At 43.7% G+C, this 14962-nt stretch overlaps 1 protein-coding gene across 2 annotated transcripts; it reads left to right on the top strand.

Moving 5' to 3' along the window:
• The first annotated feature begins 18 nt into the window (after nt 1–18).
• Nucleotides 19–14892, top strand: LOC129825023 (serine/threonine-protein kinase LATS1-like). Of its 2 annotated transcripts, XM_055884671.1 has the most exons (8): nt 19–352; nt 881–1365; nt 3760–3910; nt 4205–5682; nt 11519–12101; nt 12239–12424; nt 12604–12710; nt 12814–14892. In XM_055884671.1, exons 2-8 carry the CDS (start codon nt 1012–1014, stop codon nt 13348–13350), a joined length of 3396 nt encoding a protein of 1131 aa, XP_055740646.1. In that variant the 5' UTR covers nt 19–352; nt 881–1011; the 3' UTR covers nt 13351–14892. The 2 variants fall into 2 exon arrangements, with proteins under 2 accessions (XP_055740646.1, XP_055740647.1); XM_055884672.1 differs by lacking the exons at nt 19–352; nt 881–1365 and adding an exon at nt 1376–2250.
• The last annotated feature ends 70 nt before the right edge of the window (nt 14893–14962 follow it).

The following is a 14962-nucleotide window of genomic DNA, read 5'->3' as shown; positions in this document are numbered from 1 at the left end:
ATTAGAACATTTATAGAATATAAACTTTTTGACATCCATTTGTTTTCATTTTGTATGTATATATTGTATTTGTTTTATGTTTGAGTAAGAATACCTGAAACACTGGGGAAAGGCCTCTGCTTTTGTTGGGGGGAAAGGTGCTATCGCAGGGGACGATGGGAAAAACAACCTACACATCCGGGAAAGTTGTCTCTGTCAAGACAGGAATATTCAAGCAACATTTGGGACACGGAGTAGCAGTAAAATTATTCACTTTCAAACTTCGTCTAAATCAGTAGATTAACTCATTTCATCGCACTTTCGTGTTGATTTGAAGTCTGGAGATTTTATTAAAATAAGAATGCTTCTGAAGGTAAATTCATTGACAACAACCTGTTAGCTAGCAGGCTAGCAAACTTGGCTAGTGGTTGCTTTGCGACGCGGACAGGCCGTGGACAACCAGCAGCAGTTGGCTTTGGTAGATGGCTAGCTGGTTAGCTATTTAAATGAAGTTGAGTCAGTAACTATGCTAACTAAATATGTAGCATTTTAGTCATCACTACCTTTTAGCTTTGTAGCTGGCTGGATTACATATGTTTATAACATAACATCCTACAGTCGGTACTTTTAACTACAATATTTGGTACCCGACTAACTTAGCTACCAGCACCATTTGTTTTCATGGTCACGTTTGCTAACTAACGTCAGTTGAGTTGATAGGTTGTAACTTAAGGTGTATCTTATAACTAATAGCTACAAAACGAAACTATCTTCCATAATGAATATTCTGAATATATTAATTGACAATCTGTTGGATCATTTCACTGCTCATATCTGGAAGATTGAATTCATTCCCATTTGCTGCACCATGTTCATATGTTCTGTGTTTTATCATCCCCAGGTATTCCTCACGATGCAGATGTGAAGTAATTCGAGTCTTGAAGCTCTTCTTGGCCCCTGATACCCTCACAGTGACCCACTGCTGTATGCTACCTTGTTGTTCCCTTTGGCTGTCAACCTACATGTTCTTACATGAAGAGAGGGGAGAAACCCGAAGGATATCGACAGATGCGACCAAAGACTTTCCCTGCTAGCAACTACAGTGTTAACAGCCACCAGATGCTGCAGGAAATTCGGGAGAGTCTCCGGAACATGTCCCGGCCTTCTGACCCCCCTAAGGTGGACATGGGGGGTGCTGGAATAGTGGCGCCTGAAGACCCCAGGCAGCAAGGGCGCTGCAGCAACCCCAGAAACCCCTACCACAAAGCCTTGCAGGAGATTCGCAAGTCCCTGATGCCTTATGCCAATGAGCCCAGCTCTTCTGGACGGACTGCAGAGGTTAACAAACAGATGTTGCTGGAGCTGCTTTCTGCTGGCTTTGATGAGGTATGGAGGAAATAATGTACAAGTGGAAACAGTGCTTCAGCTAGGTATCTAGCGAAGGTGTGGACATGAGTCACGTGATTTTGACACTAGATTTAGATTGAAACTACATGCACGTCATTGACACTCCCACACAAAACCCACTCGCATACACTACATTCGCCCACACGCTCATATCGACACAGACACACTTTTACACTTATCATTTGCTGCTGCTACTCTGTTCTTTATTTTACTCTTATTATGATCTATTCTGATGCCTCGTCTCTTTACCCTGCATTCATGTACAGTGCATTCTGGAAGTATTCAGACCCCTTGACTTTTTCCACATTTTGTTACATTATACAGCCTTATTCTAAAATTGATTAAATCATTTTTTCCCTTGTCAATCAACACGCAAAACCCCATAATGACAAAGGAAAAACTATTTTTTAATACATTTTTGCAGATTAATAAAAATCAAAACTGAAATAACATTTACACAAGTATTCAGACAGTACTTTGTTGAAGCACCTTAGGCAGTGATTACAGCCATGAGTCTTTTGGGGTATAACGCTACAAGCTTGGCACACCTGTATTTGGGGAGTTTCTCCCATTCTTCTCTGCAGATCCTCTCAAGCTCTGTCAGGTTGGATGGGGAGCGTTGCTGCACAGCCATTTTCAGGTCTCTCCAGAGATGTTCAATCGCGTTCATGTCCGGGCTCTGGCTGGGCCACTGAAGGACATCCAGAGACTTGTCCCGAAGCCACTCCTGCGTTGTCTTGGCTGTTTGCTTAGGGTCGTTGTCCTGTTGGAAGGTGAACCTTCGCCCCAGTCAGTGGAAACAGGATGCACCTGAGCTCAATTTCGAGTCTCAAAGCAAATTGTCTGAATACTTATGTAAATAAGGTATTTCTGTTTTTAATTTTTAATACATTTGCAACCATTTCTAAAAACCTGTTTTCTTTTGTCATAATGGGGTATTGTGTGTGTGTGTGTGTGTGTATATTGCTGAAGATCTTTTTATTTTTAGAATAAGGCTGAAACGTAACAAAATACTTTCTGAAGGCACTATATAAACTGATTGATCAAAACTACCAAAATGATTGCTGATGGTGAACCTGAACAATCTAAATAAAATATTGCAAGCCCTGTTCCGCGGGTATAGTTAGATGAGAGTTGTCCCCGGTAGCTTACTTTTCGTCAGGTAAAGCACCATTTTCAACAGCGCATAGATGACAACAATAATTTTGCAAATTACATAGGTTGACGCTCAACTAATAAAGCTTAATGTCACGCAAGCCATTTGTGCCGCACAGATGTGCAAGTTCAGGAACAGGCAGCCTACCTTGCGTTGGTCAGCACGCAGTTTTACTAGGCTACCAATATATACTGTGGAGGTTAGGCATGCAAAATATCTTGTAGTTGATCAATGGCTGTCAACACAGTTACATGCAGTTCGACACTGAAGGAGAGGAAGCATCAGTAGTCAAAAGAGTTAGGTATTTTCGTAAGGTAGAAAGAATTTAGTATGAGGCCCAAAAAATAGTTAACCACCGATTTCTAAAGTCTGAATAGATTTTCTGACCGACGCATGCTACATTTGGACCGGTTTGGGGTCCGCGGACCGATGCACTTATAAACATTTAAATCGGGACCTATGCGTATCTGTGATTCATTACATACCTAGTAACCAGCCCTCTCACCCACTGAGCATCAACCATCACCGGATGTCCATAGATGATGAAAAGTCAGTCCAAATCAGAGCCAATCCTAGACGTCTGTTTCACCAGTTTGGACAGCATAACGTTAGTACAGTAGAGTATAGGTCAGTACAATACTGTAAAGTAGTGCACACGAGTACAGTGTAATTTACTGTACTCTACTGTAATGCACTGAATTCTACTGTGCTGTACGGAGCTCATTCTAATAATTGCCAGTGTAGAATAAGGAGGAAATGAAATGTTTCTACCTTTGTGTACTTATTCGGCATACATCACCATGAAGAGAATGACATTCATAGGTATGCATTTCTGTATAGTTTAAAGTAGTTCATAGAGTTGTATGGTTTAACTTTGCAATCAATATTTTTGGTTTGGTAATTGGCATAAAAGTGAAATCTGAGTGATTCTGTTACTGGAATTGCCCTAATGCTAAAGATGTTTTCAACTAGTCAGTCACAGGACTCCTGTATTCAGCACTGAAGCGGAGTATAAAATATTTTCAATTAAACAGTATGTCATTTAAAAAGCTACTGGGATGTCTGGTTCTTTTTTTTAAAAATGCACAAAAAAAGCATGTATGAATTACATTGTATTTGACAGTTGTTGAGTAGTTCCTGTTAACTTCATCTGATGTTCGTCTAACAGTACCTCGAGCAACCCAGGTATTAATAGCTAGTAAATGTATTATGTGCAGGAAATGGTGATCCGTGCTCTGATGCAGACCAACAGTCGCAGTGTGGAGGCAGCCATAGAGTACATTAGTAAGATGAGCTACCAGGACCCTGTGAGGGAGCAGATGATGGATGCCGCCGCCCGCCCCATCAATGCAGGCATGAAAGCCACCGGTAGGTGTCTGTCCTTTGTGACTGAACCTCTCCTTTTTCCAGGGTTGTTCACAGGAACTTGGCTACTGTTGTTGCAGGATCTAGGGCTAGACTATTTGTCACTGGAGATGCAATAGATTGTCGTTGAGGGAACAAGATTCTGTTGAACAACTGCTAGGGGGAAGGGAGTGAATTGAGAATGATGTACAAGGTAAGGGTTTGCTCTCTTTTGATATAGCTGTAACATCTACTGCAAACATAATGATTAATCTCTATATGCTTCTTTGTAACTAGTTTTTCTTCCCATCGTTGCAGTTTCCTCTCATATCCAGCAGCCTGTGCTGAGGAGGCAGAGCTGGAAGGGTTCCAAGGAGTCCCTGGTTCAGAGACATGGCCACATGAGGGTGGAGGGGATGGTGTACCGTTCAGACAGCCCTGGACCCCAGGGTGACCTGGCAGGACGAGGGCCCCCCCCAGCCTTCCCACAGGGCCACCCTGGCAACAACCAATGGGTCAACCCTCCCCTACCCCCTCAGGTGCGCAGTGTCACCCCTCCCCCAAATAGGGGTGGAACCCCACCTCCACCTTCCTGGGACAGTAACCCCTCCACAAAGCGCTTCTCTGGCAACATGGATTACCTGGTTCCCCGGATCTCTCCCGTTCCCCAAGGAGCCTGGCCCGATGGCTACTCAGCCCCTCAGAACCAGAGGGGTATCAGCCCAGTGCCCATGGGCCGACAGCCCATCATCATGCAGAGCTCTGGGGGTAACAAGTTCAGCTTCCCCTCCGGCTGGTCTCAGAACGGCTCCCCTCAACCAGACTACATGGGACACCAGAGTGGTGGTAGCAGACAACCCCCTCCTCCTTACCCAGTGAACCAGAGCAGCAGACAAAGCCCCACCGCTCAGCAGATGCAGGCCGGAGGTCCTGCCTCCTCCCCATCCTACGTCAACGATGGTAACCTCCCCCAGTCCATGATGGTGCCTAACCGGAACAGTCACAACCTTGACATGTACAACATGGGCGGGCCTCAGTCCTGGTCCCAAGCCCCCCCCGGCCAGCCCCAGTCCTCCGCAGGTAGCAGCAACCAGGACATGTCCCCCTCATGGCAGCAGCACAGCATCCCTGTCCGATCCAACTCCTTCAACAGCCACCAGATGAGCAACAGGCAGGGCCACCCAGCCAGCTCCCAACCCTCTGCCACCACAGTGACAGCCATCACCCAGGCCCCCATCCTGAGGCCCGTTAAGAGTATGCGTGTGCAGAAGCCTGAACTACACACTGCTGTGGCCCCCACACACCCACCCTGGATGCACCATCCCCCACCCTCTCCATCTCCCACTACCTACCAGGAGCCGCTACCAGCAGCGCCCATGCCCCATGTACCCATTACAGAAGCAGAGGTGCCCAGTTACCAGGGTCCTCCACCCCCATACCCCAAACACCTCCTCCAGCAGCCTGCTGCACCCTGCCCTGCCTATGACCCAGGGCACAAGCCAAGTACTGGGAGAGAGGAGGCTGCAGAGGAAGAGGAGTGTACCAGCAGCTCTAATGACAGGCCAGAAGGCCCATACTCTGCTGCCATGGGAACAGATAAGGAGAATAAACAGATCACCACGTCTCCGGTGCCTATGCGCCGGAACAATAAAGACGAGCGGCGAGGAGACCCCAGAGTGCCACTCTACTCTCCACAGGCCTTCAAGTTCTTCATGGAGCAGCACGTTGAGAACGTCCTGAAGAACCACCAAATGAGGATCCATAGGAAGAAGCAGCTGGAGAGTGAGATGCAGAGGGTGAGTCCACAGTCACTACTTATAATTAGTGATGCACCGATATTACATTGTTGACCAATAACAACATTTTCCTTGCCCCAAAAAAACGATACCGATATTTTTTTTTAAAGCGGCCTTTTTAAGCATTCTAGTACAGTTAAATAGTTAACACACACACATGGACGCAGCGGTCTAAGGCACTGCATCTCAGTGCAAGAGGCGTCAGTACAGTCCCTGGTTCAAATCCAGGCTGTATCACATCCGGCCGTGATTGGGAGTCCCATAGGGCAGCGCACAATTGGCCCAGCGTTGTCCGGGGTAGGCCGTCATTGTAAATAAGTATTTGTTCTTAACTGACTTGCCTAGTTAAATAAAGGTTACACACACCACATTGACCAAAAAGTTTTTTTGTTGCCATTTACAGTTGAAGTCGGAAGTTTACATACACTTAGGTTGGAGTCATTAAAACTTGTTTTTCAACCACTCCACAAATTTCTTGTTAACAAACTATAGTTTTGGCAAGTCGGTTAGGACATCTACTTTGTGCATGACACAAGTAATTTTTCCAACAATTGTTTACAGACAAGATTATTTCACTTATAATTCACTGTATCACAATTCCAGTGGGTCAGAAGTTTACATACAATACACTAAGTTGACTGTGCCTTTAAACAGCTTGGATAATTCCATAAAATTATGTCATAGCTTTAGAGGCTTCTGATAGGCTAATTGACATCATTTGAGTCAATTGGCGGTGTACCTGTGGATGTATTTCAAGGCCTACTGTCAAACTCAGATATATATTTTGTTTAACCTTTTTAACTAGGCAAGTCGGTTAAGAACAAATTCTTATTTTGAACGACGGGTTAACTGCCTTGTTCAAGGGCAGAATGACAGATTTTTACCTTGTCAGCTCTGGGATTCGATCTTTCAACCTTTCGGTTACTAGTCCAACACTCTAACCACTAGGCTACCTGCCACCCCATCCCTGGGAGCAATTTCCAAACGCCTGAAGGTACCACGTTCATCTGTACAAACAAGTATAAACACCATGGGACCACGAAACTGTCATACCTCTCAGGAAGGAGATGTGTTCTGTCTTTTGGAGATGAATGTACTTTGGTGCGAAAAGTGCAAATCAAACCCAGAACAACAGCAAAGGACCTTGTGAAGATCCTAGAGGAGACAGGTACAAAAGTATCTATATCCACAGTAAAACGAGTCCTATATCGACATAACCTGAAAGGCCGCTCAGCAAGGAAGAAGCCACTGCTCCAAAACCACCATAAAAAAGCCAGATTACGGTTTGCAACTGCACATGGGGACAAAGATTGGTCTGATGAAACAAAAATAGAACTGTTTGGTCATAATGACCATTTATGTTTGGAGGGGAAAGGGGGAGGCTTGCAAGCCAAAGAAAACCATCCCAACCGTGAAGCAAGGGGGTGGCAGCATCATGTTGTGGGGGTGCTTTGCTGCAGGAGGGACTGGTGCACACAAAATAGATGGCATCATGAGAGAGGAAAATGATGTGGATATATTGAAGCAACATCTCAAGACATCAGTCAGGAAGTTAAAGCTTGGTCGCAAATGGGTCTTCCAAATGGACAATGACTCCAAACATACTTCCATAGTTGTGGCAAAATGGCTTAAGGACAACAAAGTCAAGGTACACTTGTGAAAGGCTACCTGAAACGTTTGGCCAAAGTTAGATAATTTAAAGGCAATGCTACCAAATACTAATTGAGTGTATGAAAGAAATAAGTTCCCACTGTGAATGTGATGAAATAAATAAAAACTGAAATAAATCATTCTCTACTCTTATTCTGACATTTCACATTCTTAAAATAAAGTGGTGATGCTAACTGACCTAAAACAGGGACTTTTTACTAGGATTAAGGTCTGGAATTGTGAAAACTGAGTTTAAATGTATTTGGCGAAGGTGTATGTTAACTTCAGACTTCAACTGTACGTATGTCCCCATTACCGGTAGAACATAATCAAAACCTTTTTCTTTCACTTGCTGTTTCGTTTGTAACGTCGTTTCATTCTCAACCAGGATTTCTATGGAAAACCATTTGGGTCTTTGCGTGTCTAGATACAATTTATCACTATTTGACGTGTCAAATAAGCTTATTGACCAATCAGGACCTGAATATGACTACACGTCACAATAATTTAACGCTTTCATAATTTTTTGTACATAGTGTAATCAATGTGTAATAACTATCACTTTCATATGTCACAACGATTCATCGATACCTATGCTATGAAGCTGGTAAAGTTGTCTCGTGCACCTACAGCGCTGGTCATAAACAAATGCTAGCTAGCTCATGGATGCAAACAGTGTCGTTTTGCTATGTTCTTCCACAAAAACAATCTATTTCAGTAGATATAGTAAACTAGTTAAGATAGGTGTCATTTAAAACAATCCTAATTTATAAAACAGTTCTTATTTGATTAATGGTGGTCGGATGTGATCTATGTTAAGTTAGCCACAATAGAGGATTTTGCGGTTAGCCTTCAAAATAAGTTATTCTACTATTTGTATTAATTTGCATCACTGTCAATTACATACTTTTATTTTTTATTTTTAAGGCAAACTGCAAATTCTACTATTGTGCCTAATCCTTATTGTGGCTAGTTTCGCAACAGATAACCCGGTGCTGTCGAGCCTCACTAGCCTGATGAAGTTAGCTGGCTGCTTATAACGTTCGCTTTGGGAAACCGGGTTAAGTTGCTGAATAACGTTAGCTATTTATTTTCATGAATTCATCAATAGGCGAACATCAAGTGGCAACCTAGCTAATACTTACTCACAAGGATTCATAAATCATTGCAAAGGATACTGAAAATGACTGCAGTTTCTACTGGTCATTGTTTTCAGGCTGGTTGTATTGGTGCTAGCTACCTCAGAAGTTTCGGTCAAACAAATGATGCTTTATTACTAACGCAGTATTGTAAACACATCGTTCGTGGCCGGTGTTTGCTTGTCTGCAGTCTTTTTCTGTGCAGCTTTGACAGTGCTACTGTATCTTTTTTGACACGCAATGACCCAACGGCGTTCCATAGTATGTATGTTGTGACGCTAATAGCAGTGACGCATTTACTGTGTAACTCCGGTAGGGCATCATCTGAAAAATAGCACACTTGGTAGTGTGTTCGGCAAAAGCCAACATCACCCACGACAGAGAACGGTTGCTTGTCAAAGGCAATGAATTACATTATCTTGGTGTTAATGGATTTCGCCTTTGAGTTGTCTTGCTAACATTTTCCTACTCTTTCAAATGACTGCTCAACTTTTTATATATATATATATATATATATATATATATATATATATATATATATTTATTTATTTATTTATTTATTTATTTATTTTTATATATATTTTTTATTAACAACAAATCAATAGAGAAAGTACATAAGGGAACACAAGTGTATATATAATGGACAATCGAGCTAGGGGGTACAATATCACATTACAATTACAGAAGGACCTGAAGGGACATACATACACTTACAATTCTAACAGCTTTTTTGTTAGCAGAGTATTTAATAGTCTTAAAATCCAGTTCAATTTCTTTTTGTAGGGTAAGAAAATGTGTTTTTTTGTTAGTAAATTTACATTTGTGTATATGAAATTTGGCTTGACTGCTCAACTTGTTGACTGCTCGATCCACACAGCAGACGTGGCCTACGTAGGAATGCTGTGTTGCACATGTAGCACTACATTTTACGTGGCGTCATTACGTCATGTACCTACGTTATATAGTATGCACATCGGCGTTAAACTAGACGTCGGGTCGATGTTGACATTTTTAGCTAATATCGTCCGATTCCGATATGGTGTAATGTCCCTATGAGTTACATTTGGTCTAAACAATGGTATAATCTGAATTTGGTCCAATTCAATTCGCAGGAATACTGGGTAATTATTAACTGAAAAGCCAAAATGTACACCGAAATGGATTTCGAAAGTCCTTACGCAGTCTTACTTAGATTCCAATATTTGCCTCTTTCTTATTATTTCTTTCCTGTTCAAGCTGTATGTTCATTGTTTTTTAATGTTCTATTCTTTCTGTCTGCTTAGCTGTCTCTCTTTCTCTCCTGTTCTCTACTTGCTGTCACTAACAGCTGATGTAGAAGGTAAAAGTATCTTCTATCAATGCCGGGACCTGAATAGTCCACACATATCAGTGACCAAGTAAGCCACTGTTGAAAGATTGACCATTTTTTTAATTGAACAGCATGAAGCCCTCTGCTGACTGACAGCAACACACCAACTCCTTAGGGAGAGGCATGCCTGTCCATCCACTTCCATATTAGTGCTCCGCTGCAGCATATATTAACACCTTGCTTGCCAAGAATACCAGCCTTATTGAGAACGTCTGCTGTACACTATATACACAAAAGTATGTGGACACCACATCAAATTAGTGGATTCGGCTATTTCAGCCACATCCATTGCTGACAGGTGTATAAAATTGAGCACACGGCCATGCAATCTCTATAGACAAACACTGGCAGTAGAATAGCCTTACTGAAGAGCTCAGTGACTTTCAATGTGATACTGTCATAGGATGCCACCTTTCCAACAAGTCCGTTTGTCAAATTTCTGCCCGGCTAGAGCTGCCCTGGTCAACTGTATGTGCTGCTATTGTGAAGTGGAAACATCTAGGAGCAACAACAGCTCAGCCGCAAAGTGGTAGGCCACACAAGCTAACAGAACGGGACCGCCGAGTGTAGCGCATACAAAGCGTGTAGCGCATACAAATCATCTGTCCACAGTTGCAGCACTCACTACCGAGTTCCAAATTGCCCCTGGAAGCAACGTCAGCACAAGAACTGTTCGTCGCGAGCTTCATGAAATGGTTTTCCATGCCGAGCAGCCGCACAAAAGCCTTAGATCACCATGTGCAATCCCAAGCGTTGGCTGGAAAAGTGTAAAGCTTGCCGCCATTGGACTCTGGAGCAGTGGAAATGCGTTCTCTGGAGTGATGAATCATGCTTCACCATTTGGCAGTCCAACAGACAAATCTGGATTTGGCGGATGCCATGAGAACGCTACCTGCCCCAATGCATAGTGCCAGCTGTAAAGTTTGGTGGAGGAGGAATAATGGTCTGGGGCTGTTTTCATGGTTTGGGCTAGGCCCGTTAGTTCCAGTGAAGGGAAATCTTAACACTACAGCATACAATGACATTTAGACGATTCTGTGCTTGCAACTTTGTGGCAACAGTTTGAGGAAGGCCCTTTCCTGTTTCAACATGATAATGCCCCTGTGCACAAAGCGAGGTCCATACAGAAATATTTTGTCAAGATCGGTGTGGAAGAACTTGACTGGCTTGCACAGAGCCCTGACCTCAACCCAATAGAACACCTTTGGGATGAATTGGAACGCCGACTGCGAGCCAGGCCTAATCGCCCAACATCAGTGCCTGACCTCACTAAGGCTCTTGTGGCTGAATGGAAGCAGCAATGTTCCAACATCTAGTGGAAAGCCTTCCCAGAAGAGCGGAGGCTGTTATAGAAGCAAACGGGGGACCAACTCTATATCAATGCCCATGATTTTAGAATGAGATGTTCGACAAGCAGGTGTCCACATACCTTTGGTCATATAGTGTATCTTGTTGTTTTCTTTTAACCTATGTTTTCCAATGTTTTAATGGTTACTATTTTGTGTTACTTTACCTTGGCCTGCATCCTACCAGGTTGAATTCATTGCTTTGCTAATGTATCTTGGTTGTTTTGTTTTATGTGCCTAATTAATATTCTGTGGTGCTCTCTTAAATAAACCATTTTTGGGGAGATCTCCATGACGGGCCTGAATGTAAATTGTCATCTTTTGCTATTTAGGTTGGGTTGTCAGGAGATGCCCAGGAGCAGATGCGCATGATGCTGTCTCAGAAAGAGTCCAACTACATCCGACTGAAGCGGGCCAAGATGGACAAGTCCATGTTCAAGAGGATCAAGACCCTGGGCATCGGAGCCTTTGGAGAGGTGTGTCTAGCCCGGAAGGAGGACACGGGAGCCCTGTACGCCATGAAGACGCTGCGCAAAAAGGACGTTCTCCTCAGGAACCAGGTGGCCCACGTCAAGGCAGAGCGAGACATTCTGGCTGAGGCTGATAATGAGTGGGTGGTGCGGCTCTACTACTCCTTCCAGGACAAGGACAACCTGTACTTTGTGATGGACTACATCCCCGGAGGAGACATGATGAGTCTGCTGATCAGGCTGGGCATCTTCAAAGAGGACTTAGCTCAGTTCTACATTGCTGAGCTCACCTGCGCTGTGGAGAGCGTGCACAAGATGGGATTCATCCACCGCGACATCAAGCCAGACAACATCCTCATAGACCGGGACGGACACATCAAGCTCACCGACTTTGGGCTCTGCACCGGCTTCCGTTGGACGCATGACTCGAAGTACTACCAGAGTGGTTCGTATGATCCCTGCCTTATGATGCTTGTTACTGCTTCAATCCAAGAGAGTGTTTTGGCCTTTGGGGTAACACTGTTTTCCCTCTCTTCATTGTCAGTAAAGCCAAGATAATCTTTGTGTCGTCTCTCTCCGTAGGAGACCATGTTCGGCAGGACAGCATGGACTTCAGTAAGGAATGGGAGCAGGACCCAGCTAACTGTCGCTGCGCAGACCGGCTCAAGCCTCTGGAGAGGAGGAAGGCGAGGCAACACCAGCGCTGCCTGGCCCACTCCCTGGTGGGGACACCCAACTACATCGCTCCAGAGGTGCTGCTCAGAACAGGTAAGCCTGTGTAAGAGAAAGTTGAATCTGCTATGGAGTTGAAAATATAACTGGTGATGTTTGAATTACTAGTGTAGGAGTGACGTTTTAAGCGTAATGTTGTATGAAAGGTTATTATTTTTCTCATGTGCACCATGTTATTGTCTCTGACATGTGAAAGTGTTAACTCTCTGTTCAAGGATACACCCAACTGTGTGATTGGTGGAGTGTTGGTGTCATTCTATATGAAATGTTGGTTGGGCAGCCTCCTTTCTTAACAACTACACCCCTGGAAACACAGCTCAAGGTAAATGTACCAGTTCAAAACTGAGCATATCTCATGTTGGCCTGGTTTGTCAGATGTTTTCCTCTGCACTATATTAAACACTCTGGTTCTGTCTCGTACACAGGTGATAAACTGGCAGACCACACTGCACATCCCCCCTCAAGCCAAGCTGAGCCCAGAGGCATCGGACCTTATCATTAAACTATGCCGTGGCCCCGAGGACCGCCTCGGCAAGAACGGTGCCGACGAGATCAAGGTGCAGCCCTTCTTCAAGACCATCGACTTCTCTAATGACCTGCGGCAGATGCAGCCAGCCCCCTACATACCCACCATCGCTCACTGCACAGACACCTCCAACTTTGACCCGGTGGACCCAGACAAGCTGTGGAGCAGCGATAACGAAGCCGAGGGCAAACACAATGACACCCTCAATGGGTGGTTCAAGAACGGCAAGCACCCCGAGCACGCCTTCTACGAGTTCACCTTCCGCCGCTTCTTTGACGACAACGGCCACCCCTACAGCTGTCCCAAGCCCATTGGCATAGAGTATGAGGAGGGATCTGATGGGGACGAGGCAGACTCTGAGACCCCGGCACAGGAGGAGGGAGACCAGGAAGAGAGCCACAGGGGGGCACAGGGCCGTGATTTGGTCTATGTGTAGTATCTTCTATGAACATCTTTGTTCTGCTGGACTGTTGGTACATAATAGGTCTGGGAAACAGGTTGCTGGTTTGTCAGAGAGCGGGTCAGGAGTTGGGTATATGACGTGGACGTGCTTAACTGTTCTTGTGGGGACCAGAAGTCAAATGCTATTTCTATGGGGTTTAGGGTTACGGTTAGAATTAGTGTTAGGGTTAGAATTACATTAAGGGTTAGGTGCTAGGGTTAAGGTTAGGTTTTTGGGTTAAGGTTAGGGAAAATAGGATTTTGAATGGGACTGAATTGTGTCCCCCACAAGGTTAGCTGTACAAGACTGTGTGTGTGTTCTCAGCCCCTTCTTCTGCGGAATAATTAGGACCAGATATAATTGTACCATACAGAACAGATACATGGTACATATAACTACACTACAGTATAGTCTCTCTACACTACAGTCTGCAGGGGGGGGGTTTAGTCTTTCACACTACAGGTGTATTCATGGAGTTGTACAGGGTACGCTTTATATGCTGTCTGATATTGAACAGACCAATGAATTGAAAGCAAAAATATCAGGGTGCTCTTCGAAGACTTACAAACCTTGTTTTAAGCCTTCATTTATTTAAGATACTACAAACTGGTGATGCTAGTTGATACTCATAAGTATGGGATTTATTTTTTTTACTTTATTTTTTGACAATTGTCTTAATTTATATTTTAATAGGTCTATTGCAATGGGGATATATTAGTGATATCACTCTGGTAGAATTTGCAGGGATAAATAAGTACATCTTGAATTGTTCATTGCTTTGCCTTTGATCTTCTGCTCTTTCACCAAATACTGTATAGGGGGGCATTTTAAACTAGACTTAGTTGATTGAACTAGGGTTTTGTGTATTTTTCTAATTTATACATAACATTTATTTATAAATTGTTGTACACATTTGATGTAAATATTTTCTCTATCTATTCGATTGGTTAGTTGATATTCATTAGGGCAGGCCCTCCGCATTATTCCCGCATTATTCAAATCTCTTTCCTGTAATAATTGGTAGCGATCATTCCACTGTCTATTTTGTTTCCTTGTTGCTGAAAAAGGCCACTCTGAAAGGTACCTTTTATGTAATGATACTAAAGTAAATGAAGAGATGGAATGACTGGGGCCGACAGGCTCCGTTATGCTACGTACAGGGCATGTTCTTCTCTCTCTCATTCTCTTCCACAGTAGCATCTGCCTTCATCACTTCTGACATAGTGTCTCAACCAAGCACTATGCTGTGTATGTATGAGCTCACTGACATGGCGAACCTGTTCAGGACGGACTGATACTATACTGAAAAAGGAATTATAAATTGGCACTCTTTAGTAGCTCATAGTGGATAGATGGGCCACCTATCCTATATTTTGCCTTTATTAGTGACTTGGAAAGATTTTTATGTAGTTCTAATATGCACTGTTTTTGTTGAAATCATGTAAAGATTACATAGTTAGATTTATGGTGTAAATGTTTTGTGAGGGGGATTGGGAGAAAGGCTAATGAATAAAGAATGTAAAGCACCTCAACAAATTCCATTTTCTTGGCCTTTCACACCTGGAACTATCCAATACAGGCTACTCTATAGTACTCTCCAGGGTTA

The sequence above is a fragment of the Salvelinus fontinalis genome, chromosome 27 (assembly GCF_029448725.1).
Source record: "Salvelinus fontinalis isolate EN_2023a chromosome 27, ASM2944872v1, whole genome shotgun sequence".
Taxonomy (NCBI): Eukaryota; Metazoa; Chordata; class Actinopteri; order Salmoniformes; family Salmonidae; genus Salvelinus; species Salvelinus fontinalis.
Note: the sequence above shows the minus strand (reverse complement) of the source record. Positions and strands in the feature narration are given on the sequence as shown.

Excerpts from the sequence above, each read along its gene's own strand:
- LOC129825023 (XM_055884671.1), top strand. The coding sequence starts at position 1,012 with ATGAAGAGAGGGGAGAAACCCGAAGGATATCGACAGATGCGACCAAAG. Across the intron at positions 1,366-3,759 it reads TTTCTGCTGGCTTTGATGAG|GAAATGGTGATCCGTGCTCT; the intron begins GTATGGAGGAAA and ends TATTATGTGCAG. Across the intron at positions 3,911-4,204 it reads TGCAGGCATGAAAGCCACCG|TTTCCTCTCATATCCAGCAG; the intron begins GTAGGTGTCTGT and ends CCATCGTTGCAG.